Source organism: Neofelis nebulosa, chromosome 9, assembly GCF_028018385.1.
Source record: "Neofelis nebulosa isolate mNeoNeb1 chromosome 9, mNeoNeb1.pri, whole genome shotgun sequence".
NCBI lineage: Eukaryota > Metazoa > Chordata > Mammalia > Carnivora > Felidae > Neofelis > Neofelis nebulosa.
Window position 1 is genome coordinate 23539126 of NC_080790.1, and position 27311 is coordinate 23566436.

The window sequence follows — 27311 nt, forward strand, 5'->3', positions numbered from 1 at the left end:
CTGAAGTCGGACGCTTAACCGACTGCGCCACCCAGGCGCCCCTATTCTCAGTTTTTAAGAGTCTCTTATGGTTTGGCTCCCTCCCTCTGACTTTTTTCCCCCTTCCCCTCCCCCATGGTTTTCTGTAAGTTTCTTGGGATCCACATAAGAGTGCAAACATATGGTATCTGTTTTTCTCTGTATGACTTATTTCACTTAGCATAACACTCTCCAGTTCATCCATGTTGCTACAAAAGGCTGTATTCCATTCTTTCTCATTGCCAAGTGGTATTCCATTGTATATATAAACCACAATTTCTTTATCCATTCATCAGTTGATGGACATTTAGGTTCTTTCCATAATTTGGCTATTGTTGAGAGTGCTGCTATAAACATTGGGGTACAAGTGCCCCTATGCATCAGTAGTCCTGTATCCCTTGGGTAAATTCCTAGCAGTGCTACTGCTGGGTCATAGGGTAGGTCTATTTTTAATTTTTTGAGGAACCTCCACACTGTTTTCCAGAGTGGCTGCACCAATTTGCATTCCCACCAACAGTGCAAGAGGGTTCCCGTTTCTCCACATCCTCGCCAGCATCTATAGTCTCCTGATTTGTTCATTGTAGCCACTCTGATTGGCGTGAGGTGATATCTCAGTGTGGTTTTGATTTGTATTTCTAAAAGAGAGGTTTTTAAAGGTGGCTTCCTCTTAACCAACTCAGAAGGATAGCCACTCAATCACTTGGCTGAAGAATTAGGAGTATAAAAACATGAGTGAGTTCTAAAGTGTGGTTGTAGTCAGATGAATCTTCCCAAAACATGGTTTGAATCAGAACTCTCTCCTTTTAAGAAATCAGGAGTTTCCCAGTGCTTATGGAATTAAGTGGTTTGGTCTTTGATCAGGTGTATGAAATACTCCCAAGTAGAGTCCTAAAAAAACATTACAGCCTTACCTCAAACAATGTACCTAGATGTGCCCGAGTTCCAGCCTACTTCCTTTAACATGCTCTTCTTTTAAATTTCTGCTGACTGATCTTTCAAGACCCATCTTGGGAGATGCTTTCTTCATGCACTGTTTCTGATTGTCAGGAGTGCCCAATGTAGATGTTCCTTGTACTTATGTCACAGAACATACCCCATTCTATTTCATCATCTATAGTTACTAGTGCTATTTTATTCACCCTAGTAGATGGTAAGCTAGCTAATAAGCCTGGACTATCTTACTCACTTTCGTATTTTCCAAAACATCCAGAATAGTGTGGTGTCTTGTGTGTGGTGGTTCCTTAATAGTTATTAAGCCTTATTTATGTCCCTTGATTTCAAAGGAAGCTTCATACTCTGCATAGAATATTTTGCTCAGATTTACTGCCAAAAGTAGCAGCCAACAAGTAGAAACCCTGCTACTTTCATCACTGAGAAGCTATAGCATTGAAGGAGGAGTGTCTTTGGGGATGTGTGTTACTTTTTGGAATTGAAGTGTTTGAGGAAGATCACCTTGCTGTGTGGCACCAGTTCCTTGTTATTTCCCCATTGTGGTAGGGTTACTATCATAATCATTCAATGTATTGGGTGGCAACTAACTTTAGCATCTAAGAAAACTTGAATACCTTTAACATAGTAACAATGTATTAGGTTATTTAATAAAGAATATCCATGTCCACATAAGCATGTACCTTATGACAAAAAAAAAAAAAAAAGTCACCTTACTCGTTACTAGTTCCTGACAGTCTTCAGAAAACGTGAATCATTGGAAAGGAACCAGTTAGCTCAGAGAGGTGACTGTTTCTTTGGATCAGGGTGGTGATGGTGGAGTAAAGATGGTTAAGTTAGATATAGGATTGGTTAAGTATAGAACACACACTGAGTAATTTCTAGCATGGTGTTATCTGCTAGGGTAAGCTGCCAGTTAATTATCTTTATTCTTTCTACTGAAATGGCCTAGAATCATTTTTATTTAGTTTTGTAATATGGTCTTTGCTTATATTTAACACTGATAAAGAGATTTATAATATTTCAGACTTTAGAGACTTGATGCAAAAGAAACTGGATGCTTTTTACTTTTATATATAGTTCAGTTGTACCAACATTTGCTCTGCTATGCCATTTCTATCTGATCTAGGGTGCAGCAGTCCACTGCAGGGCAAACATCCTAAGCTCTCACATGTTTTCTGGGAAAAAGAGGCAATATCAGTGATGTGGTTTAAAAGGCATGGCCTTCCATTTTCTGCACGGATGGACTAAATGGATGTTGTATGTTGGGGAGAAGTAAACAATGCCGGGAGCTCTTAGACCCATATTTGTACAAGTGATGTGATTGATTTCCAGTGAAGCTTTCTAGGATGTCAGAAAAGAATGAGAACACTCTAAACTAGATTATTTTCATGTGATGAGCACATGGCATGAACTGTTAGAAGACAGGTAATGTAACCTGTGTCAGATCCTATGATAGAGGTACATCTACAAGGGATATTATATCCCTTTATTACTCTAAGTAAAGAGAATATCACCCACTTGGATTAACTCAGCATTTAAAAACCTTTTCACCTAGGGATGCCTGGGTGGCTCAGTCAGTTGAGTGTTTGACTTAAAAAACTTTTTTTTAATGTTTATTTATTTTTGAGAGGGAGAGAGAGACAGAGCACGAGCAGGAGAGGGGCAGAGAGAGAGGGAGACCCAGAATCCAAAGCAGGCTCCAGCTCCGAGGTGGTCAACACAGAGCCTGATGTAGGACTCGAACCCACCCACGGACCACAAGATCATGACCTGAGCTGAAGCTGGACACTTAACCGACTGAGCCACCCAGGTGCCCCAAGGTTATGACTCCTGATTTCGACTCAGGTCGTAATCCCAGGGTCATGGGATTGAGCCCTTCATTGGGCTCTGTGCCAAGTATGGAGCCTGCTTGGGATTCTCTCTCTCTCCCTTTCCCTCTCCCTCCCTCTGCCCCTCCCCCAGTTGCTCATGCAAACACTCATTCTCTCTAAAATAAAAAACATTAAAAAGCAAAAACAATATTTATAAAAAAGGTTTTCATGTGTTTTGGGGAAATACTTAGCTTTTTTTTTTTTTTCTTTTTAAACATTTATTGATTTTTGAGAGAGAGACAGAGCATGAACGGGGGAGGGTCAGAGAGAGGGAGACACAGAATCCGAAACAGTCTCCAGGCTCTGAGCTATCAGCACAGAGCCCGACGCGGGGCTCGAACTCACAGACCGCGAGATCATGACCTGAGCCGAAGTTGGACACGTAACCGACTGAGCCACCCAGGCGCCCCAATACTTAGCTTTTTATTTCTCCTGAGCTTTGTCTAAAAAGATTGCATGTCTGTAAGAGACAGTGTGAAACAACATATATTCTTTAATAGCAGTTTGCTAAAAGGAAGTTTTTCCCCTCTTCCTCTCTCAAAAAGATTCTTGAAGGTTGAAGTTAAAAAATGTCAGTAGATTGGGGTTCCTGGCTGGCTCAGTCGGAGGAGAATGCAACTCTTGATCTCCGGGTTGTAAGTTCAAGTCCCATGTTGGGTGTAGAGATTACTAAAGTCTTTAAAAAAAGGTCAGTTAGGTTATATGTTAAAAGAAAATAGGCTTTTTGTGATTCAAGGCAATCGTTCTAAGTTGCATACAAATACAATAGATATGCTTTTTTCTCTCATTAAAGGTGGCTTTCTAGAAGATGACCATAGAGGACGTTCCAGATTTTCCAGTAGAAGGAAATTCTTTGATTGGAAGATACCCATTTTTATTTCCAGGTTCTGATACACCAGTTGTCTTTTCCATTTCTGCAGCACCAATGCCTTCGGACTGTGGTATGTTAAGTAGCCGTATGTATTTTCCGTAGACTGGAGACTTGACTTCTGTCTTATGCCCTTTTTGCATTCATAATTCTTCCTAAAGCCATTTGCTGTGGTTTTCATAAAATTGCTAGTTTTCCTTTTTCAAAATACAATTGCCTTTTTCTGCCTCTTAAGCTAAATGCTTTATTTCTGCTGTCTGCATTTTTATTATGTAAAAATGTTCATTTTAAGCACCATGATGGATTTAGAGGATCTTATTTTTAGAATGCAGTGGTGCTTAGACATCTAGCATTCTTTTGCTACTGATGTATTTATTTTGGTTAAATATACTGACTTGCTTAAAAAACCATGTATTAAGACAAAACAAAATACTGTGAGCTAGCCATCTCTAAGGGCCCTGTTGTCTCTGAAATGCTAGGATCTAATTTACCAAATAATCACTGCTGAAATGATCCAAATTTGGGTGACAGTGTAATAAGTTATGTGTTTCAGTACATAAGCAAGCCGAGTTTGGACTGTCCCAGGTGTCTTCCATTGTAATTATAAGGTATACACAAAGACAGTAAAACTTAAAAAAAAAAAAAAAAAAGCCATATGCCTAGGCAGGGAGAGTGAGACCTTTCCCTGGAATGTGGAACGGGTTGGCTCATATTTAAATCAGCTCACTTAAATATCCTTTGTAAAATGTAAATTTATAACTATTCTAGTTTTTACTTATTTAGGCTTATTTCCCTAGACCTGTATTTTATCAGATACTGATAAAGGAATAAAAGAAAACAAGGAGATAAATTTGATAGATTTGTTACATTTCTAATTTAGTTAGGATTTTTCAAGTAAAGTATTGGGTCATCATTTCAAATCGTCTTTGGAGGTAAAGATCATGCAGGTTTTATTTTTTATTTTTTTTTTTGTTTAGAAATGCAATTTTTAAGTATTAGTAGGTATAAAATTATTAGATTGGGAATTTATCTAACTTAGTAATATCGATTTTAATAACTCCTCATCTCCAAGTTCAGATTTTGCCTTGTAATCACCAAAAATATTGCATAAAACCTGAGCCTATATCCTGGGAGGTATGTGCAGCTTTTACAAAACATGGACTGGGCTTATCTTCAGGTATAACAAAATCAGTTGTGCAGGAAAAACCTTAACTAAAGCACTTTGTACCTTGCTTATGGCGCTTACTTTGTTCTATCCCAAGTCATAATTGTGAGATCTCTTTACCCAGACCATAGCTCTTTGGGATGGGGTAGCAGTCAAGCTTTGTTTTGGTTTGTCTTAGGGCTAATATAGCCATTTGTTGCTCAGTCAGTTTTTGTTGAATAAATACACTGAATGTAAGGTGATAATGGATATTGACCCTTATATATAACTGAAATTAAATATTGCTTATATGCTTAGAATTATACATTCTTAGAATCTGAATGGACCTGTAGGTCAGCTTTTCCCTACTCACTTCTTAGGATAGAAATTCTGTTTTCGAGATCTCTAGTAAATAACCACTCAGTCACTTGGATATCTTCAAGAGTGGGAAACTAATGAAATAGTCCATTTCATGGTTAAAAAGTTTTAGGTGTGATAAAATTGTTTTTGTATTTACACTCAAAATATGTCTCCTGGAAACTTTGGCCAACTGATACTGGGTTTTGCTATGTGGAACACACTTCTTTATATGATAGCCTTCAAATATTTAGAGATAATTTGAATATTTTTACCTAGCTTGTACTTCCGTAGGCTACACGTTTCTGGTTCCTTCATCATTCCCTCAGTGGCAGGATTTCTGGACCCTTTCCATTCTAATTGTTCCCTTCTTAGTACACTGTTATCAGTGTCCCCTTTAAAAGTGGCACCCTGAATTGTATTTATTAAGTATTTATTGAGGGCCTGTTATGTGCTAGGTACTGTCCTAGATGCTGAGGATAGCACAGTGACCAAGACAGACATTCTAGTGGGAAAAGATAGTAAACAAATTAATAAACAAAATATAAATATCCAGTCAATTTTGTGGAGGAAAAAAACAGGGTGCTGTGATAGAGGATTAGTGGATCATCTATTATAGATGGGGTAGTCATCTGGAGTCAGAGGAAGCTGGTCACAAGAAGATCTTGGAGAGAAGTGTTACAGGCCAAAGAATAGGAAGTTAAAGGCACAGAGTTGGGGGAAAAGCCTTTGGTACATCCTAAGAATTAATGGAAGGCCATCGTGGCTAGGAAGCAAAGTGATTGAGGGGCAGAATGACGGGAGAGGAAGTTGGAGAGGAAGGCAAATCTTGCAGGATTGTTTAGGCCTTGGCAAGGAATTTGTATTTTATGCTAAGTGTAATGAAAGCGAGCCATTGAATGTGAGGCTGAGAATGAGATTAAAACAAGAAACAAAGAAAGAGCAACCTGCACAAACCAGAGCTTAGATGTATAGTTCAGTGTTGATTCTCAAGGTGGTTACTCTGTGAGACAATATAAAGACTTTTGAATCTTTTGCTTTGAATACCTTCAGAGCCAGTTTACACAGAGCACATATCACGTGTGTCATAAACTGCACAATGCACTGTTATTACTTTTGTTTAAACAGTGAATTGCCTCTTAAATGGACTTAAGTAATAATAACAAATCTTATTTGCCCATGTAGTTACCATTTTTTCCAGTGTTCTTTATTGTGCAGATCTAGATTTCCAGTCAGTACCATTTTCCTTCTGCCTGAAGGGCTTCCTTTAACATTTCATGTAGTACAGGTCTGCTGGTGAGGAATGCTTGCAGCTTTTGTATGTCTAAGGACATATTTATATTACCATCTCTTTTGAAAAATGTTTGCTGAGTATACAGTTCTAGGTTGATAGTTTTTTTTCTTTTGGTGCTTAAAGATGTTGGTCCGTTGTCATTTTACTTGCGTTGTTTCTGATAGGAAATCTGCTTTCATTTTTGTTTCTCTGAATGTAATGCGTCTTTTCCCCCACCCTGGTTGCTTTTAAGATGTTCTTATCATTGATTTTGAGTAATTTTTCCATTATGTGTCTTGGTGTAATTTTTTTTTTTTTTAATGTTCTTGTGCTTGGGGTCTGTTGAGCTTCTTAGACCCGTTGGTTTCACTTTTCATCAAGTTTAGGTAATCATTTCTTCAAATATTTTTCCTGCCTCTGAACCCTTTCAGACACTCCAGTTACATGAATATTAGACTACTTGAAGTTGTCCCACAGCTCACTGATGTTTTTTTCATGTTTTAAAAATTCTGTTTCATTTTAGATAGTTTCTGTTGCTATGTCTTCAAGTTCATTAATCTTTTCTTCTGTAGTTTCTGATCAGCTGATGATCTTACCCAGTGTAGTTTTCATCTCAGATGTTGCTTTCTTTCATCCCTAAAGTTTGATTTATGTCTTTTTCATATCATCCATGTCTCTACTTAACTTTTTGAACATTTGGAATACAGTTATAATGACTGGTTTAATATTCTTTTCTGTTAATTGTAATTTTTTTTAATGTTTATTTTAGAGAGAGAGAGAGAGAGAGCATGTGAGAGTGGGGGAGGGGCAGAGAGAGAGGAAGACAGAGGATCTGAAGTGGGCTCTGTGTTGACAGCAGACGACCTGATGCGGAGCTCGAACTCACTAACCATGAGATTGTGACCTGAGCTAAAGTTGGATGCTTAACTGACTGAGCCACCCAGGTGCCCCACTGTTAATTTTTTTTCCCCCCACTGTTAATTTTAATTTTTATGCCAACTCTAGGTCTGTTTTTTTAAATTTATTTATTTTTTACTTTTTTTATTAAAAATTTTTTTTTAACGTTTATTTATTTTGAAGGAGAGAGAGACAGAGCATGAGTCGGTGAGGGGCAGAGAAAGAGAGGGAGACACAGAATCTGAAGCAGGCTCTAGGCTCTGAGCTGTCAGCACAGTGCCAGACACGGGGCTCAAACTCACGAGCTGTGAGATCATGACCTGAGCTGAAGTCGGATGCTTAACTGACTGAGCCACCCAGGTGCCCCTAAAAATTTTTTTTAAGGTTTATTTATTTTTGAGAGAGAGAGAGAGAGAGACAGTGCAAGCAGGGGAGGGGCAGAGAGAGAGGGAGACACAGAATCCAAAGCAGACTCCAGGCTCTGAGCTGTCAGCACAGAGCCTGATGCAGGACTCGAACTCATGAACTGTGAGATCATGCCCTGAACCAAAGTCAGACACTTAACTGACTGAGCCACCCAGGCGCCCCCTCTAGGTCTTTTTCAGTTGGTTATCCCTGATTATGGGTCCTGTTTTCTCCTTTCTTTGCATGCCCAGCAATCTTTGATTGAATGACAGTCATTGTGAATTTACCTGTTCAGTGCTGTGTTTTTTCTATTCCTATAAATATTCTTGAAGTTTGTTCTGGGATGCAGTTAAGTTACTTGGAAATAGTTTGGCCATTTCAGGTCTGGTTTTTTATTTGTTAGGTACTTCTGGAGCAGTGCTAATCTCAGGCTAATTATTTCTCACTATTCAGTACTCTACCCAGTGCCCTGTGAATTTTTTCCCTAGTCTTTTTGGTAGAAATAGGCACTATTTTAGGCCTTTTATAAGCACTGGGCTCTGATCCTTTTAATCCTTTAGATGGTTCTTTCTCTTACTTTGGGTTTTACTTGTAAATGTATGTTAAGTACTCAAGAGGACCCTCCATAAGTCTTTGGGGTTCTCTCTCCTCTGATACTCTTCCCTGTGAGCTCTAGCTTCCTTGATTTCCTTGGGTTCTCAGTGCTGTCTCCTCAACATAGGGAGTCTTCTGGGCTTCTCTTGGTTTCCCTCTCTCTGCACTGTAGTGCAGAAACCTGGGACAATCGTAAGACTCATCTTATTTATATCTGTCTCTTAGGAGTCACTGTCTTTCATTGCCTTGATGTCCAGTGCCCTTGAAAACTGCATTTTATCTATTTCCTCTGTTTTTTTGTTGTTTCAGATGGAAGGGTAAATCTGGTCCCCATTACTCCATGTTGACATGAAGTGGGTAAACGGGACACCCCTCCACCTTTCTTTTGATTAAAGCTTTTTTTTTTTTTCCTGTATGGGCTCAAACTTTGGATTTAGTTAAATTTGTTACTATGCAGTATAGCATAGAGGTTAAGATCACAAAACGGTCTGGCTTTAATCCTGACTCAATCACTTACCAGTTGTGTGTTCTTAGGCAAATTACTTATTTTTAACTGCCCCTTCTTTGTTCTATTTCCCCTTTGATAAAATGAGAACAATAATAGTGCCTACCTCATATGGTCATTATGAGGATTAAATTAGGTAATATTTATAAAGTGCATAGAACAGTCCCTGGCACCTATTAAGTACTATTTAAATGATACCTGCTGTTTGCTATCACCTCAGTGTATAATTACTGAAGCATTGTTATATGCTTTATTATTTATTGGGCTACTGCTCCCTCTTGCTACTCAGGTCATTATTCTTTTTAGTTCAGATGTTCTTGTTTATTTATCTTACATTTACTTTCTAGATTTTTGCTACTCAAAGTGTGGTCTTTAGTCTTGTAGCATTGGCATCACTGGGAGCCTGTTAGGCAATCCCAGGCCCCACTTGAGATTTACTGGATCAGAATCTACATAGTAACAAGATCCCTAGGTGATTCCTATCTATACTGATGTTTGAGAAGCTCTGCCAACAGATGAACAGTAGAGTCATTTTGTATCTCCTCTTACAATAAGTCTTGGTGAGATGATTAGAATTGAAATTATTTTAAATAATTGTTTTTGGTAAAATTGACAATTTTAAATATTTTATTTTTTAGTTCAGCAATGTAATATGTCTTACTCCATTTAAATCCCTCTCCTCTTCCAATTTTCTATAAATAAGCTTCACACATTCATTGGTATGTTTGTTACCTTAATTGATATTATGTGTGGGATTCTTTTCCCGTTGCTTTTCATTTTTTAAAAATAGGAATATAAAATGAGAATATAAAAATGCACAGAATATAATAATAGCAAACATGTAAGTCATACATATCTACCATCAGAAAGAATAGATATTATATTTTGTCATTTTTCCTTTAGCTCTTGTTTTTTAGTTACAAGAAAATCTTGAAGTTTAAACTCCTTGTTTTCCTTTGGTCCTATTCCCCTTGCTCTCCAGAGGTAACCACTATCTTAAATTTAGGGTGATGATTCCAAACCATATTATTATATACTTATTATACATATGAGCATCTGTAAACAATGTGTAGTACTGTTTTGTGTATTTGTAATTTTATGTAAATGATAGATACTGCATATTATTATGTAGCTTATTGATCAGTATTTTTTTTTTGAGACCTATGCTTATCAGTTAATGACTTAGATATCTTAATTCATTTATTTAGTTGTAAAAAAGCGAAAGATAGAATAGGCCACTCCAATCCATTCCTTTATGGAGAGATGTTTCAGCCCAAATGTTTTGCCATTATAATAAATGCTACAGTAAGAATTCTTGAATCTGTCTCCTGCAGGCACATGCAGAAGAGTCTCTTTAGGTATATATTTAGAAATCTCTCTACTAGAAATGCCCAATGCGTAGGAAAGGGGTTCATCCATAAATATTTATTGAATAGATAAATCAATTAGACACCCCCCTCCCCAATCTAGTCAACTGCTGTTTATAAGAAACATGCCAAAATCTATGTTTAAGAAACCATGCAAGGTGCTTCTCCATGTTGGATACCAGTTCTTTTCTGTGTCTTCCCTTCTGAACCTAGAGGACCATTCTGTTGTCTGAGATTTTGGATAGTATCTTATTCTAGTTTTAGTCTTTCTGATTCTCTTCTAATGGACTGTGGCTCCCCTTTTATACACATCCTTGGTTGTGTGCTTTTATACTCACCTTTTAGTTATCCTGATTCTAAAAGTATGAATTATGTGTACATAAGTGTAATTTTGGAAAATATTTAAAAACATAAAGAACATAAATACGAATCCTGCTACTCATGTATGCTGTTAGAAGCTGACTTCAATAGTGAATTCTTTTCGGGAGACAGTATAGTAGAGGAAGGAAGATAGACTTTGGATATAGAACTGGTTTTCCATTCCAGATTTGCCACTTACTAGCTGTGTGACTTTGAGTATGATTTAGTCTGAGCTTTGGTTTCTTTATCTGCAAAATGAGAACAATAATCCCTCCTAGGTAGGGTGTTTGTGAGGACTTGTGTAGTGTTTGGTAAATTGTAAGCACTCAGCAAATGTTGGTTCGCTAATGCTTTCCTTCTTTAAATGTTTCTGGTTTTTTAGATTCCCTGCCCATTTTTTTTTTTTTTTTAAGATTCTTCAAGATCGTAGAATCTGATTTTCTTCCATTCTCTTTTATTTTCTAGCCATAGGATGACCAAAGTTGTCTGTGAATCTTAGAAAAGTTTTAAGAGATATTTAGGTCATGTTCAATTTTGCTAATATTCCATGTTTTTACTAATACACATTCCAAAATAAGCCAGTCACTCTGTCCTAAGGTTTCATTTCTGCGTTGTCAGAGACTGTTGCCTAATTGGTTGGTATGGCAGTTCTCCTTGTGCTTTTCCAGTGTGTAAAAAGTAATGCAATGCCTGTTTTTTATGGAAAATTGGGCAAATCAGAGAAGTAAAAAGAATATTTAAAATTATAGACTAGTTGATATTTTGGTATTTTCCCCCTTTTATAAGTGGTTGATGTGAATCTACTGTTCATGATATATTTATGTTGTAAGAGCTGAAAATATTGATAAAATTTGACAAAGTTTCTGTGCCTTAGAAGTAGTTCTTGGAAAATTCAGCATTTGAGATGGGTTGCACTCACATTTTTGTTTCATCTGTAAAAAAAATGTGGTATGATGCACAGAAATCTCGTTCTCACAGCTATTCAGGAATGCTTCATACTTTTTTGGCTTTCTTGACTTTGGTTTTGAAAATTGCTTAAGGTAAACTTTTGCTAGGATCTAAAAATATTTGTATCATTTGAGCACTGGTCTTATTGTTTATTATTGTCAATATATTTATTTGTAACTTTTAATAAGTTTAATTTATACCTTTTTTTTTTTTTTTAATTTCAAACAGAGTTTTCTTTCTTTGATCCTAATGATACATCATGCCAGGAAATTCTCTTTGATCCTAAAACTTCTGTATCAGAATTATTTGCCATTTTAAGACAGTGGGTTCCTCAGGTCCAGCAGAACATTGACATTATTGGAAATGAGGTAAGGGATTCCTACATTTTACATTTGGCATCATTGGGATTGTTAATTGTATAGGTGCTCCCCTTTGAACCCTGCCATCTGAATGGAAAGGTGGTGATACATGGGAAACCTTTGAAACATTCTGACGTTTGTTCTTGTATCTCCAGGCTTTGCTCAGAGCAGTTGTACATTCTTTCCGTTGTTCCCTCATGCTCCTCATTTGCTGACACCTGGAGCTCTGACGTTATAGACTCTTGATGGCAGCAGGCATTTTCCATATTTCCTTTCTTTGTACAAATTAATTTTGTTAACTTTAAAAAATACAGTCTATGAGGAGATTTGATTACCAACATGTTTTATCTATACTTTTGGGTGGTTTGGTAAAGATCTAGGCTTGAGTATAGTTTTTAAAAACATTTGATTTTTTGAAGGAGGGAAGCAAGAGTTACTGGGTTCCTTGACCTGCACATTGTCACGTTGTAAGGAGAGAAAGGTTATGTATATATTTTCAAATGCCATTAAGCCTGTTACAAAGAAAATTTTGCTGATCCTTTGAGAGGTTAAGTAAAGTACGTATCTGGAGTGTCAGGTTACCCTGGAATCGTCTTTAGGAATTTCCTTCAGTCTGCTGACAAGTTCAGTTTTCATCATTGTTATTGGATGTAGATTTAAAGTTTATCCTTGAGAGAAGCCCATTCTCGATACTCATTTTATTGAGAACGAATTCCGATAAGATGGTCTAACCTGGTTCTCAGCATGGGTTTGAAATCCGCTTTCAGTGGCCATGTTATCATGATATCATCCTTGGTTTCCTCAGATTCTTAAGAGAGGTTGCAATGTGAATGACAGAGATGGATTGACAGATATGACACTTTTACATTATACTTGCAAATCTGGAGCTCATGGTATTGGTAAGTGTGTGGCAAACTACTAGTGGCTTAGGACATCTGTATTTGTGTTTGTATAAGCTGTATTTATGCCATCCACAGTCCCTGGGAGGGTACCCAGCTGATGATAACAATATCCCCTGAATAGGCAAGCATTCAGTGGGGTCTACCCCAAAACCTTGTTCCCTTCTCTCCCTTTTCTCAGGGGGGCTTTATAGTCTCCTGGTACATCCCAGCTTCTCTAGAGCAGGCTTCATTGCTGCATGCTCGCTAGGTGAGAGTAACCGGTAACACCCTAGAACCTTCCTGAGAGTTTACAGCAAGGTTAGACAACCCAAGTTGTTTTCCGAGTATCCAGTCCCTACAGACCCCAGCCTTTAGGCCTGTCCGAGGGGTATTTCTATATACATAACATGTATGCACATTTTTCCCAGATTGGTGTTCTGTGCTTTTACCATTGTATAAAATCTGCCTCTATTACTTAACTATATATTGTGAGTCTCTGTCCCTGTTTCAATAGTCTGATATAGACTTCTTAAGCTGTTGATTAAGGACTTTTTTTTCTACAATCCATCATGGACTGATTCTTTTTGTAAAATAAAGTAAAAATGAAATTATGATAGAAAAATGAAATAAAGATATAAAATACAAGCCCACTTGTGTTTCATAATGCATGAAATTTTGATTAATATATTCTGAAGAAATGATTGTATAGGGAAAAAGAAAAGGGTTATCAAAAGGACAGAGAAATTACAGTTTGGGACTGCTAGTGGTCCACAGAGCACACTGAGTAGGACTAATCTAGTGCATTGCCTTTTTTTTTTTTTTTTTTAAAGTAGACTTCACACCCAGCACAGAGCCCAATGTGGGGGTTGAACTTATGATCCTGAGATCATGGCCTGAGTGGAGATCAAGAGTCAGACACCTAACCGACTGTGCCACCCAGGCACCCCTAGTACATTGTTTTTAATGGCTTTGTATAAATATTCCATTATGTGGATGACTTATGATTTATTTAACCAGTTTCTTATTATTGTGCTTTTAGAACTTTATTTTAGAATAAAATTTATTATTTATTTGTAAAGTAGTTTAGTTTCAGAAATTTATTCGTGATAAAAAGTGCTGTGATGAACATCTTTATGGCTAAGTGTTTATCCATATCTCTGAGTATGATTATTTTCTTAGAATAAATTCCTTGTAAGTGAAATTTTTGAGGTGTATGTATATATTTGGTATGCTATTTACTTTGGCTTTTAAAATGAGGTAGTAGATAGCCATCTATTGGAACTGCAGTTTGTACTGAAGAAGAATAATTTAGAAAACTTTCTTTAGGTGATGTTGATACAGCTGTAAAATTTGCAACTCAACTTATTGATCTGGGAGCAGATGTTAGTTTACGGAGTCGTTGGACAAATATGAATGCTTTGCATTATGCTGCTTATTTTGATGTCCCTGAGCTTATAAAAGTGATTTTGAAGACATCTAAACCAAAAGGCAAGTACTATAAGATCGCCATTAGATGTTATTAGTTGAACACTTTATTAGTGGCATAAAAATTAAAATTCAAAGAGATTTTGACTTCTAATCCATCTTGTTCCATATGACCTCCTATTCCACGTTTTTTCAGGAATAGTTTAATATTTCTTTATTGAAGGTTAATTACTGTCATTTCACAAAAGGCTTGGTACAAAGAGATACAAATTAAAAGTACAAAATAGTGTTCTCTGGGTTTTTATATCTGCAAATTCCCCAGTTTAACATGGATTTTATAAAGTGTAATTGAATCTGTGTGCCATATAATTCTTTTCACTCGAGTAGCCAGAAATAGAGCAATAAAGCTTTCAGAGCTAAGCATTGAAATCATAAAGAGTATTTTAGATGGCATTCGGTTCTGAAATTCTGTGATTCCACTAAAGGACACAATTTCAAGGGTTTTTTCCCCCCTCACTCCTATCTTGATGGTGATACCCTAAAATTGAACATCAGAGTGTCTAAATTACAGTCCTGGTATTTTGACTTTTCTCCGGTCCTCTCAAGTGGGTTGGTTTTCTTTTGAGAAAAAAAATGAGAGCATGTGCAGTAGTAATACTTAAAGTTGAAGGTGGGCGGGATACGGTGTTCTCCCCGTTTATAGAAGACTCGTTTTCTAGGTTCAACAGTTAAATTTCCCAGAATGTTTGTTTCTAACCTGCTTTGTATAATTGTCCATTTTATCTTTAACTTTACCTTTTAATTTTTGATTGATGTTGGGAAGAAGGGCCTCTTTTGGTAGTACAGTGTCTTGAATAACTCAGGAAGGTCTGTCCTGAGCATGTCTTGTCTGCCGTTGTTGGTAGGGCATGTGGGCTGGTACGGTTAGATTCCTTAGGTTAAGGAAGGATTAGTGGAACCAAGTATTTAAAACCCTTGTTACAAAAAACATTCAAAATGGGATTTCCAAATCTGGAATATTTCTTGTGTCTAAATATAGCATCTTGATGATTTATTGAAAGGTTATTAAAATGTCCTTAGAATTGCAAGATTCTTTTTTCCTACTATGAAGTCCAAATTCATTTGTTTGATGAAGTATTTTGAATTAATATGATTTGCACACATTTGCATGTTTAATTAGTCTTTAACTTATTCCTGATTTGAAAATTCTGCATTATTTTACCTACTACTTTCCATGTAAAAGGCCAGATAGGAATCTGGATCACTGGAACTACTTGATTCTGCAGTTATGGCAGGTGTCTAGCCATAGAGAATATGTAAAAATGTATGTGGCCATGTTCCAGTAAAACTTTATGTATAAAAACAGATGATGAGTTGTGCTTGGCCCCTGGGCCATTGTTTACTGGCTCCTGACGTAAACCCTTCTACCTCATTGTAGTTGTCATGGCACATATGCAAGAGGTTAATGAGAGATTGTGTTCAGATACTTTTACAAATGTGAATTATTACCATTAACTTCTTTTAAATATAGTTTAGTTTGTGATAGTTGGAAAGTCTGTGATAATATCAGTTCTTGTTGTAACGATGTTTTATTGTACTAAGAAAATAATTGGTTGACCAGATTGTAACATGGAGATTATATTTGTGAATGGTGATTACATATGTGATCACATAGGTGACAAATATGTGAAACAGTGCTTCCAGCAGGTTGGTTTAAGTCTCATTAAGTGGCTTATTAATGTTCTTCCCCCAACCAAAACAAGCAAACAGACAAACTCAACCTGTCTCCTTTTATATTGTAATAGCTAAATCTAAGTTTTTAGTTAATATACGTGTGGTGTGTCATTGCAGATGTAGATGCCACTTGCAGTGACTTTAATTTTGGAACAGCTCTGCATATTGCTGCATATAACTTGTGTGCAAGTACCGTGAGATGCTTATTGGAACATGGAGCAAATCCTGCATTTAGGGTAAGAGACTAAATTAAAAGTGAAAAATGTTAAAAGAGTTAAAATGTCTACTGTTATCTCCCAGTAAAGTGTTGTATCTGGATGTTGTTATAGAATCTGTATGAGGAAAGAATTTAGATTTTTGTGCTGCGTATAAAGAGTAATGGTGATCAACTTTATCTCAAATAATTATAAGGCATAGCAGTGAATTTCAGTCCCCTTGTATTGATAAGCTCTACAGAATTTCCTTTCATCAGTGAAGTAAAATGTACCTTAAAGTGTTACCATCTTTGAGTTTCAGTATCTTTCATTTAGTTTTTCGATGTATTTATAAAAAGTTAGCTATCAAAAATGAATATGTTAAAGTTATATTTCTATGTTAAATTATATTTCAAATTTTTTTGGAAAAACATTCCAGAAAATTTTTAAAAATGCACATTTAGGAGTGGAGTAAATGTTTAAAAATTAAAGGGAAAATTAATGTTTTCATGGTAATTGTGTTACTAATTTACAAAGTTAACACACAGGATTGAATTTCATAATTTTCAAATCTTTGGTTATTTTATTGTCTTCACAGAGCAGCTCTCAGTGTTCTTTTTCTTAGTATTAACAGCAGTGACTTGCTTTGGTGGGGATTCTTAATGGGGTCTGCGCCTTCCCTTGAAGGGACAGGAGTGGGCAGTGTTTGAAAAAGTCTCTTCCCTCCCCCCTTTTCCTCTCCCCCTCTCCCTTTTCCTCTCACCCTCCCTGCTTTCTTGTTTCCCTTCTCCCTACTTCTTTCTGCCACACTTTGTTTAATCCCATCTTTGATTAATTAACCCTTCTCCCCTCTTTCCTTCCCCCCCCCACCCACTCTCCCTTCCTCCTTCCCTGTTGTTTATTGGGCACTGGGAGAATACAACAATAAATAAAAGTTTTTGTCTCCAAAGAGAATATAGTCCAGAGGGGAGGATGGACAAGTAATTTTACTGTAGTGTGTTGCATTCAGTGGGTTATGATGTGGGAGTGGGCACAGAGTGCCATGGGGTCACGTACCAGGGGTATCTCTCTAAGCCTTGGGAAGGCTTTCTGGCAAAGGTGACATTGAGCACTTAAACATCATTAAGAACTAACGGTTAGAGGAGGGAGGTGCGAAGAGCGGTTTAGGCAGAGAGGAGAGTAGCATGCACGAAGGCTAGGAGATGATTGTGCAGTTTGGTTGGAATGTGAGGGGGATGTGTGTGTGCTTTTCCTAGTACAGCTGTTGACAAGACCTCATCAGTGGAGAGAATATTTTGAATTTAGTAAGAGGCAGTGAGGCATGCCATTGAGGTAGATTACCAATTCAAGCCAGAAATAATAATAGATTATTGTATTTTGAAGATTAATACTTAAAAAAAAAGCAGCCAACATGTGAGTCAGCAGTAGTCCCTGGCTCATACTGTGGTAACCACAATTTTAGAAGAAAATGGATTTCTATAATTAATCATGAGCAAGCTTTCTTATGTTAGCATGACATCATCACTGTTATTTTATTATTATTTAGTATTTTTTAACAAGTTTTAGTTGCCACATTTTCTAGGAATTAATGTTAAGTGTGTGACTTACTCTAGAGAGGTGAGGACTTATAAATCTAAAGTAAAATAGTCATTGTAAATATAGTTTGCAGCTTATCAGTACGAGGTTTTAAAATATCCCCCCCTTTTGTATCAAGAGTACATATTTGTGTTATACACACCTTTATTATATTTTGTATATTTTCTTTGAAATCTGGGATTAAAATAGACCCATCACCGTCTCAGCAATTTGATAACAAGTCTTCCTACCATATGTTTACTTAGGACCAAACTGACTTGAATTTTAAAACAAAAAATGTGAGGCACTTGCAAATTAAGTGTGTTCTAAAAGCCTCATATTTTCACCCATATGGAACATTTGAAGATAATCAGTAGAGAAGACAAGGAAAAGAAGTTTCTCAGCAAAAGAATCTTGATTCATCTTATTAGAAGAAGATTACAGTCTGGAAGCATGTTTATCGAGTCTGAGTGTTTTGGTTAGGGAACACAGAAGAGAGATACATGTTTGATGGAAGGATATAGCCCTGAGTAGGAGAAATTCTCGACTGAGTCTAGCAGGTCCTGGACATGGATTCATATGTCACCTCTGCCAGGAATCACGTAAATGACTTTGAGTGAGTCATTAATCTTTTCTCACTGAATTTTCCTAATGGGCAAAGTGGAAACAGTAGTAATATTCTGTGTGTTTAGTTGGTTATTGTCTCTCCTACTACAGTATAAACTCTCCATGGGCATGGATATTTTATCTGTTTTATTCGTAAGCTTTTTCTTGATGTGAGAATCAAATGAGACAATTTATATGATAGGATTTGGTTATATAAACACCATGCAAATGTTAGTGGGCTCGTAACTGACCATTTTATCTTGTTGCAGGATAAATCCAAGGATGCAGTCTCTCCTTTATAGTGAGACCAGAGCTGTTTTCTTGATTATAGCCCAAATTTAGAAGTGTTGAAACTATAGTTTCTATTCCTGAAATCTGAGTCACTCCATGAGTGGGCAGGATGGGTCAGGTCACAGAGCCGAGGCGGCGGCTGTGGAATAGTGGGCAGAATCTCGGAGCTGGGGTTGGGAAGCCAGTCGGTGCTGTGACTTCTGTCTCCAAACCTGCACAGCCAGGCATGCTGTCCACTCATGACCTCTGCATTTGCCCTTCCCCAAGCCTGGGCCACCTTTCCCAACTGGCTACCCTGCATGGTACTCCCACACCTGACTCCTTGGGCCTCGGCGTCCGTGCGTCTTAGCGGTGCATCCTTCCCTGACCACTGTGCATGCATAGACACCGCTCTCCGGGTCTCCACCTCCTTTCCCTGAATTGTTTTTCTCTCTCTGCCACTTTTTACCGTTTAAGATAATATATCCTTGACTTGTTTGATTGTTTGTAGTCTGTCTCTCCCACCAGAAGGTGTGCTTCTTGAGGGCAGGGTTTTTTCTCCTCACTGTGGCGTCAGTAGCATTTAGAATGGTGTCTGGCATGTAGTAGATGTTCAGTAAATTGTCTGAATAAATACATGAGGAATGAGTTTAACTTAAATTTTTAAAAACTTTTTTTTTTTTTTTTTTTTTTTAATAATTGTGTATGACCGTGTAGAGCTTTGGAGTAGATACGAATTGAAATTGTTCTCTTCTACTTGTAGAACGACAAAGGACAGATCCCTGCTGATGTTGTTCCAGACCCGGTTGAAATGCCATTAGAAATGGCCGATGCCGCAGCAACTGCTAAAGAAATCAAGCAGATGCTGTTAGATGCGGTGCCCCTGTCATGCGACATTTCAAAGCCCATGCTTCCAAGCTATGATCGTGTTACTAGCAAGGCGATGCTCGCGTCACTCGGTCTGAAGTTGGGGGATCGTGTTGTTATTGCAGGACAGAAGGTATAGTAAGTAACCGCGGTCTCTAAAGCTGTGTCTCAGGTCATAGTGTTTGTGGCTTGGGTGCCAAAGGTATATACAGTGTGGCCAGAGTTGGGAGTTTTTTTTTTTTTAAAGTGCATTGTGTAAGTAGAAGCATACTTAACGGAAGCTGTGAAGCTTAGATGCACGCTTACTATGAAGTATGATCTAAGAATATAAACGACTTGGACTTAGTAATGAAGATGTCTTTGCTGGAATGGGAGGGCTGGAGTACGGAAGAACTGTACTCTGTTGCGTGAATTCAGAGGCGTGAGCTGAGACACTGCTGAGCCCAGAGCTATCTCCTTGCAGCCCCCTGCAGTCCTCAGTGGGTTTTCCCACTGTGACTACCTGGCACAAATGGAACAAAGGAGACCCTTGCCGTTCATGGGTGTTTGGCCTTGAGATCCCATAAATAGAGAAATCTTGGATATTATTTTAAGCTGATAATAAAAGTGTATGTGGAAAAGAGGACCTCCCCTCCTGGCCTATTGAAGATGCTCTAGATGCCTCTTTTTCTCCAAAGCCCCTGTTTCCTTTCAGCATTTACTTGTTGCCATTCTCTCTTTTCTAATACCTCATAAGGAAGGGCTGTTTCTTTTTCTTTTTTTTTTTCTTTAGCTTTGGGGTTAATGGGGAGCGTGGTATGAAGAATGGAACAGGGCATCCCTGCTTGCCTATCGAATTTCCTTACACAGTTATGTCTAAGTATTTGGGTGAGCTTATGGGGAGGGTGATGCAGGTTCCTCAGAAAACACCAAAATCGGGAAGTTGGATTTCCTGAGCAAATTGTTTCAAAAAGGAAGGTAAACTACAAACAAATGATTATGTTGAGGACATTTATCAACTTCCAAGAGAATGTATCCATGGGACATTGGTTAGCTTTTATTATTATTATTATTTTTAACTTGGGATTAATATTCAGCCTCCTTAGTCTTCCTGTCTTATGCCTGAGAATGGGTGTTTAGAAGAGTTATTCTGTTGTTTTATTTTACCTTTAATTTTGGACAATTTAAAGCTATACAAAAGTAGAAGCATATAATGAGTGTGCATGTACCAGTCAGCTGGTTTAACTTGATCACCTCACGGCCATCCTGCTGCCTTTATTCTTTCTCTCAGTTTGCTGCTTTGCTGCTTGTCTTTTTATCCTCTTAGGGATGTCTTTCAAGGAGCAGAAGTTTTTTTTTTGTTTGTTTTGTGTTTGTTTTGTTTTTTTAAACGTTCATTTATTTTGAGAGAGAGAGAGAGAGAGAGAGAGAGAGAGTGAGTGAGTGAGGAGGTTGGAGCAGAGAGAGAGGGAGAATCCTAAGCAGGCTCGGAGCTGACAGGCTCTGATGTGGGGCTCCATTCCATGAACTGAACCATGAGATCATGACCTGAGCTGGAATCAAGAGTTGGACACACAGCCAACTGAGCCACCCAGGTGCCCCTCAAAGAGCAGAAGTTTTAAATTTTGATGAAGTCCATTTTATCAGTGTTTCCTTATATGAATTGTGTGTTTAGCATAGCTAAGAAACTTTCCACTATGTCATAGTACAGTAGAGGATAGAGCACATATGCTTTCTCCTAGAAGTTTATAGTTTTAGGTTTTACATTTAGTTTGTATTTAATTTTGAGTTAATTTTTGTGCAGAGGGCTAGGTATAGAGTTGCTTTCTCTCTTTTTTTGCATTTGATTATCTGTTCCAGCACCATATTTTGACAAGACTGTTCTTTCTCTCTCGAATTGCCCTTGCCCCTTTGTCAATTGACCTTATGTGTATGGGTCTTTCTGGATTTTATTCTGCTCCATCGATGCAATGATTATCCTTTCTTCAGTACTACCCTGTCTTAAGTGCTGTAGCTTTATAGTAAGTCTTGCAATCATTTGTTGTTAGGCCTTCAGTTTTGTTTTGTTTTTAGTTTCTTTGTCTTTCCATGTACATTGTAGAATCAGCTTATGGATTTAAAATCATACAGAAAGTCCTGCTGGGATTTTGAATAGAGTTGTGTTGACATAGATCAGTTGAGGAGAACGAATGTCTTAAAGATACTGAGTCTTTCAAACACAAGCACAGTATATCTCTATTTAATAGGTTTATTTCATCAGTTTTGTAGTTTTAAGCATTTAGATACTGCATATACCTTGTTAGATTTATACCTAAATTTTTCATGATCTTTGGTGCTATTGTAAATGGTGGTGTTTTGGAAATTTCTTATAGAAATACAGTTGATTTTTGTATACGGACCATATATCCTGTAACCTTGCTCAATTTATGAATTCTCTTGACCTTGTTTGTGGATTCTTTGGGATATCCCGTGGAAACAATCATGTTATCTGTGAATAGAGACAGTTTTCTTTCTTTCCAATCTGTATGCCTTTCATTTGTTTTTCTTGCCTAGTTTCATTGCCAAGGACCTCCAGTATAACGATGAGTAGAAGTAGTAAGAACTGATCAATTGTTCTGCTCCTCATCTGGAGGAGGAAGCACTCAGCATTAAGCACTCAGCATTAAGTATCATAATTGTTAGCTGTAGATTTTGTGAGTATCTTTTACTAAGTTGTGGAAGTTCCCATCTAATCCTGGTTTGCTGAAAGTTTTTTAAAAAAATTATTATCATGAAAGGATGTTGAAATTTGCCAAAGGCTTTTTCTGCATTTGTTGAGAGAATAAGTTTCTTCTATTTAGAAGTTTGTGGGTATGATGAATTATATTTATTAATTCTCAAATGTTGACCTAACCTTGCTTATGATAAACCTTACTTGGTCATGACACTGGATTTGATTTTCCATATATTGCTGGATTCTATATATTGCTGGATTTGATTTGCTCTTGTTTTGTTGAGGATCCTTGTGTCTGCTTTTGGTATCAAGGGTAATGCTGGGAATGAGTTGAGAATTAGTCCTTCCACTTTTATATTCTATCTAGGTTTGTGTAGAATTGATTATTTTTTCCTTAAATTCTTGGGTAGAATTCACCAGTGAGTCCATCAGGTTCTGCAGGGTTTTTTTGTTTTGTTTTGTTTTTGTGGAAGGTTTTAAACTATAAATTCAATTCAGGTGTGAGCTTTGACAGTTTGCATCTTTTAAGGAATTGGAGCATTTTATCTTATCTCATTCATTAAATTTACAGGTATAGGGTTGTTCATAGTATTTTCTTACTATTATTTTTTAATGTTCATTTATTTTTGAGAGAGAGAGAGAGAGAGTGCACACCAGTGGGGGAGGGACAGAGGGAGAGGAGAACAGAGGATCCAAAGCAGACTCTGTGCTGACAGCAGAGAGTCTGATGTGGCATTCCAACCCATGAACCCCGGGAGATCATGACCTGAGCTGAAGTCGGCTGCTTGACTGAGCCACCCAGGCGCCCCCTTTCTTACTATTCTTTAAATGACTGAGGGAGTGTAACAGTGTCCTGCTTTCATTCATGATGTTTGCAGTTTGTGTCCTCTCTTATTTTTCTCTTGGTCTCTAGCTAGAAGTTTATTAATCTTATTTATCCTTACAGATAACCGGCTTTTGGTTTCATTGATATTCTTTATTATTTTTCTGTTCTTAATTTCTTATCTTTATTGTTTCTTTCCTTTGGCTTGCTTGGCGTCTTCACTTTCTAGTTTTTTAAAATGGAAGTTTAGATCATTGATTTGAGGCCTTTTCTAACACCAGTGTTTAATGCTATGGATTTCCCTCTAAGCACTGCTTTTGTTGCATCCCACAAATTTTCATGTATCATGTTATCATTTTCACTCAATTCAGAGTGTTTTTAAATTCCCTTGTGATTTTCTCTTTCACCATGGGCTATTTGGGAGTATATTGTTTAATTTCCAAATATTTGGAGATTTTCCAAGATCGGGTGTTGGGTGCATACAGATTTAGGATTCTTGTGTCTTTTTGTGACTTGACTGTTATAATTATATAATATTTCCTTTTGTCCCTGGTAATATTACTGTTCTGAAGTCTGCTTTGAGAGAATAGTTTTTAAAAACTTCTATAAAGTTTGCAAGAGTAGCACATTTAGAGTTACTAGTTATCCTCAAAATGTATTCTGATTTATGTTTTCTTTAGGTTGGAACATTAAGATTTTGTGGAACAACTGAATTTGCAAGTGGGCAGTGGGCTGGCATTGAGTTGGATGAACCAGAAGGAAAAAACAATGGAAGTGTTGGGAAAATCCAGTACTTTAAATGTGCCCCCAAATATGGTAAGGGAGATATGGTCTAACTTAATGAGAATTAGTTTAAGATAATCAGATTTACTCTTTTATGGTTTTTATTTTTATTTAAAAAAAATTTTTTTTTTAACGTTTATTTATTTTTGAGACAGAGAGAGACAGAGCATGAACGGGGGAGGGGCAGAGAGAGAGGGAGACACAGAATCGGAAGCAGGCTCCAGGCTCCGAGCCATCAGCCCAGAGCCTGACGTGGGGCTCGAACTCACGGACCGCAAGATCGTGACCTGAGCAAAAGTCGGACGCTTAACCGACTGCGCCACCCAGGCGCCCCTCTTTTATGGTTTTTAAATAAAACTTTCCTATGTAGTAAATGAAGGGGCTGGCCTGTTCTTGCTATGAGCAGTACACTGATTGGGAGATGGTGTCTTACCAGGAGTACACCCGGCTCTCTGCACCTCCGTCGGTCCTGCCCAGGGTACTCTCAAGGCTGAGGAAGGGACTTCGTTATCAAGGAAGTGCAGAGCTCTGGAGGTGGAAAAGCTTGAAAACTTCAAATAGCAATCGAGGCCAACTTTATAACTACTGCTGAGACGGGATGATTCTTTTTCTTTCTGACAGATGTTTGTTTAAATTCATATTCTCTCTCTCTCTCTGTCACACACACACACACACACACACACACACACACACACGCCCCTTGACATATTGAATTGAATTTGTCACTTACTATTTTGTGAATATTTTTCCTTGCCATGAAATATTCTTCTAGAACATTAATTTCCTTGGTTGTTCAGTATTTCATATCAGCTCCACAAGGAGGCACTATGATTTAATGCTGAAGTCCTTGCTTAGAGTCTGACTGCTTGGGTACGAATCAGCTTCCCTACCTACCAGCTGTGTGACCTTAATTCTCTTTTTGTGCCTCAGTTTGTCTTCAGTAAATGGGGCTAACAATACCTCAGGAGTTTGTATGATAAATATATAAAGCACCTTGAATAGTGCTTGATTCCCTCTTAGCACTCAACAAATGGTAGCTATTTGCTGTTATGCATTTATCAAAGTTACTAGTTTCCTTTTGTCATACACTTAAAATGGAGCATCATTTTTTGGTGGATTATTAATTTTTTTTCTTTATAAAAATGTTTTTTTGTATAAAATTTGAAAAATATAAAAAAGGTTAAAAGAAGAAGATAAAATCACCGATATATTTCCATTTAATCCTTTTCATGAAATTTGGATTATATTGTTATATGTATTTTACATTTTTACTTGACATGCTATTATAATTAAAAAGAATTTTTTTTTATTCTTTATTTTTGAGAGAGGGACAGAGTGTGAGCGAGGGAGGAGCTGAGGGGAGGGAGATACAGAATCAGAAGAAGGCTCCAGGGCCTGAGCTGTCAGCACAGAGCCCAATGCAGGGCCCAAACTCACGAACCATGAGATCATGACTTGAGCCGACGTCAGACGCTTAACCGACTGAGCCACCCAGGCACCCCAAAATGCTATTATAATTTACCCAAATCATTAAATATTGTTAGAAAATGTGATTTTTTTAATGGCTCCATTTTCTTTAATTTTTCCAATATGATGGCTGAAAGTTTCTATGTTTGAATTCATATTTCTTCGATTGTGGTGAAAATGTTTTATTGTGATACATACAGTGTCATCCTGGCAATTGCCCAGAAATACTTGTTCGGTATCACTTGCTTACTAAATGATTGAGACTGAGATATTAGTGGGTTTTTAAAAACTTTAGAAACACAAATACATACTTAAGATATTAAATTCTCACAGTTATTACAGATGTTTTGCCCAGTTTTTCATTTGCCTTTGAACTTCATTTGCAGTGTTTTGGCACAAAGTTTTATGTAGTTAAAAGACTTTTTCTTTGTAACTTCTTACATTGCTTTTATGCTTAGATACTTCTTCCTAATCCAAGGATTAATTTAAAATTATATATTTTATTCTTTTGAGTGTTTTAATTTTTTACGCTGAGTTATTTAACCCATTTGGAATGTATTTGGTTAGTTGGGTGGAGTTAAGAATTTAATTTTAATTTTCCTCTGTTAGCTAATTTTGGTAACTGTCAAACAGACTGAAGGCAAGAGCAAAACTGCTAGCAACCTACAGGGCAGATGTCAGTCAGGTTCATGGGAAATGCTTAGATTGTAACAGAATGCATGTTGCCCCCAGATCTCGTCATCCCAAGGAGAGGCATGTTTGATGAGGACAAAGCTGGATACCCCAAGGACCTGCTTCTGTCCCTTTTACATGCTTAAAGGGGAGTTTTGGGCAGGGCAAGGATCATGTGTTGGATTTAAAAATAGGAGTTACCCTAAGCAGAAGCCGAAGAATTTGTCTCTTCTCAGCAACAGTTATTATTATTTTTTCTCCCCTCTCTCTAACTCTTATCAGTTTTCCTCTGGCTTGTGCTTCCTTCATTATAAATTAAGTTCTTATAAATGCTATCATCGGTTTCAGGATTTTTTGTTCAACTGATCTGTTCATTCTAGCATATATTAGATTTTTATTTTTATTTTATTTATTAAAAAACCTTTTAAAAATATTTATTTTTGAGAGAGAGAGAAAGAGATAGAGAGAGAGAGAGAGCGCACAAGCAGGGAAGGGGCAGAGACCGACGGAGACACAGAATCTGAAGCAGGCTCCAGGCTCTGAGCTGTCAGCACAGAGCGTGACGCGGGGCTTAAACTCATGAGCCATGAGATCATGACCTGAGCTGAAGTCGGATGCTTAACTGATTGAGCCACCCAGGTGCCCCTAGATTTTTTAAATTGTAGAAATTTTATAATAATTTTTGAGACCTTTTTTTAGGTCGCAATTTAGGTTCAAAACAAAATTGAGACGAAGGTGCTGAATTTTCCTGTGTATCCCCTGTTCCCATGCATGTGTGGCCACCCCCCATTACCAACATCCCTTCATCAGAGGCTACGTTTCTTAAAATAGATGAACCTGCACCGACTTTTCATCATCACTCAAAGCCCATAGTTTCCACTGGGGTTCACTTCTTGTGTGGTACATTCTGTGGGTTTGGACAAATATTTAGTGACATGTCTCTATCATTACAGTATCATACAGAGTGTTTTCACCTTCCTAAAAATCTTCTGTGCTCCACCTGTTCATCCCTTCCCCCCCTCAACGCCTGGTAACCACTGATCTTTTTACTCTCTTCTTAGTTTTGTCTTTTCCAGAATGTCATATCATTGGGATTATACAATATGAACGTGGCGTCTTCAGAGTGGCTTCTTTCACTGAGTAACTTGCATTTAAATTTCCTCCATGTCTTTTTATGGCTTCCTAGTTTATGCCTTTTTACCACTGAATAATATTCCATTGTCTGGATATATTGCAATTTATTTACCCATTCATCTACTAAAGGATATCTTGTTTGCTTCTAAGTTTTGGCAATTATGAAAATTTTATAATAAATTTTAATACTTAGCAAAACTGGGGTGCCTGGGTGGCTCAGTTGGTTAAACACTGACTCTTGTTTTCAGTTCAGGTCAGATCTCATGGTTTG

General features: G+C 37.4%; 1 protein-coding gene across 5 annotated transcripts in view; it reads left to right on the forward strand.

Moving 5' to 3' along the window:
- CLIP4 (CAP-Gly domain containing linker protein family member 4) overlaps positions 1-27311 on the forward strand; it is an 82490-nt gene that overhangs the window by 19924 nt on the left and 35255 nt on the right. For 4 of the 5 annotated variants that reach the window (XM_058682931.1, XM_058682934.1, XM_058682932.1 and 1 more), the window contains 7 exons: positions 3634-3781; positions 11787-11926; positions 12723-12816; positions 14125-14286; positions 16075-16193; positions 19366-19602; positions 23665-23800. In XM_058682931.1, the coding sequence (XP_058538914.1) occupies positions 3649-3781; positions 11787-11926; positions 12723-12816; positions 14125-14286; positions 16075-16193; positions 19366-19602; positions 23665-23800 (1021 nt within the window). In that variant the 5' untranslated portion in view covers positions 3634-3648. Of the gene's footprint in view, positions 1-3633; positions 3782-11786; positions 11927-12684; positions 12817-14124; positions 14287-16074; positions 16194-19365; positions 19603-23664; positions 23801-27311 lie in introns of those variants that run through there. The other variant, XM_058682935.1, reaches the window with a different exon arrangement.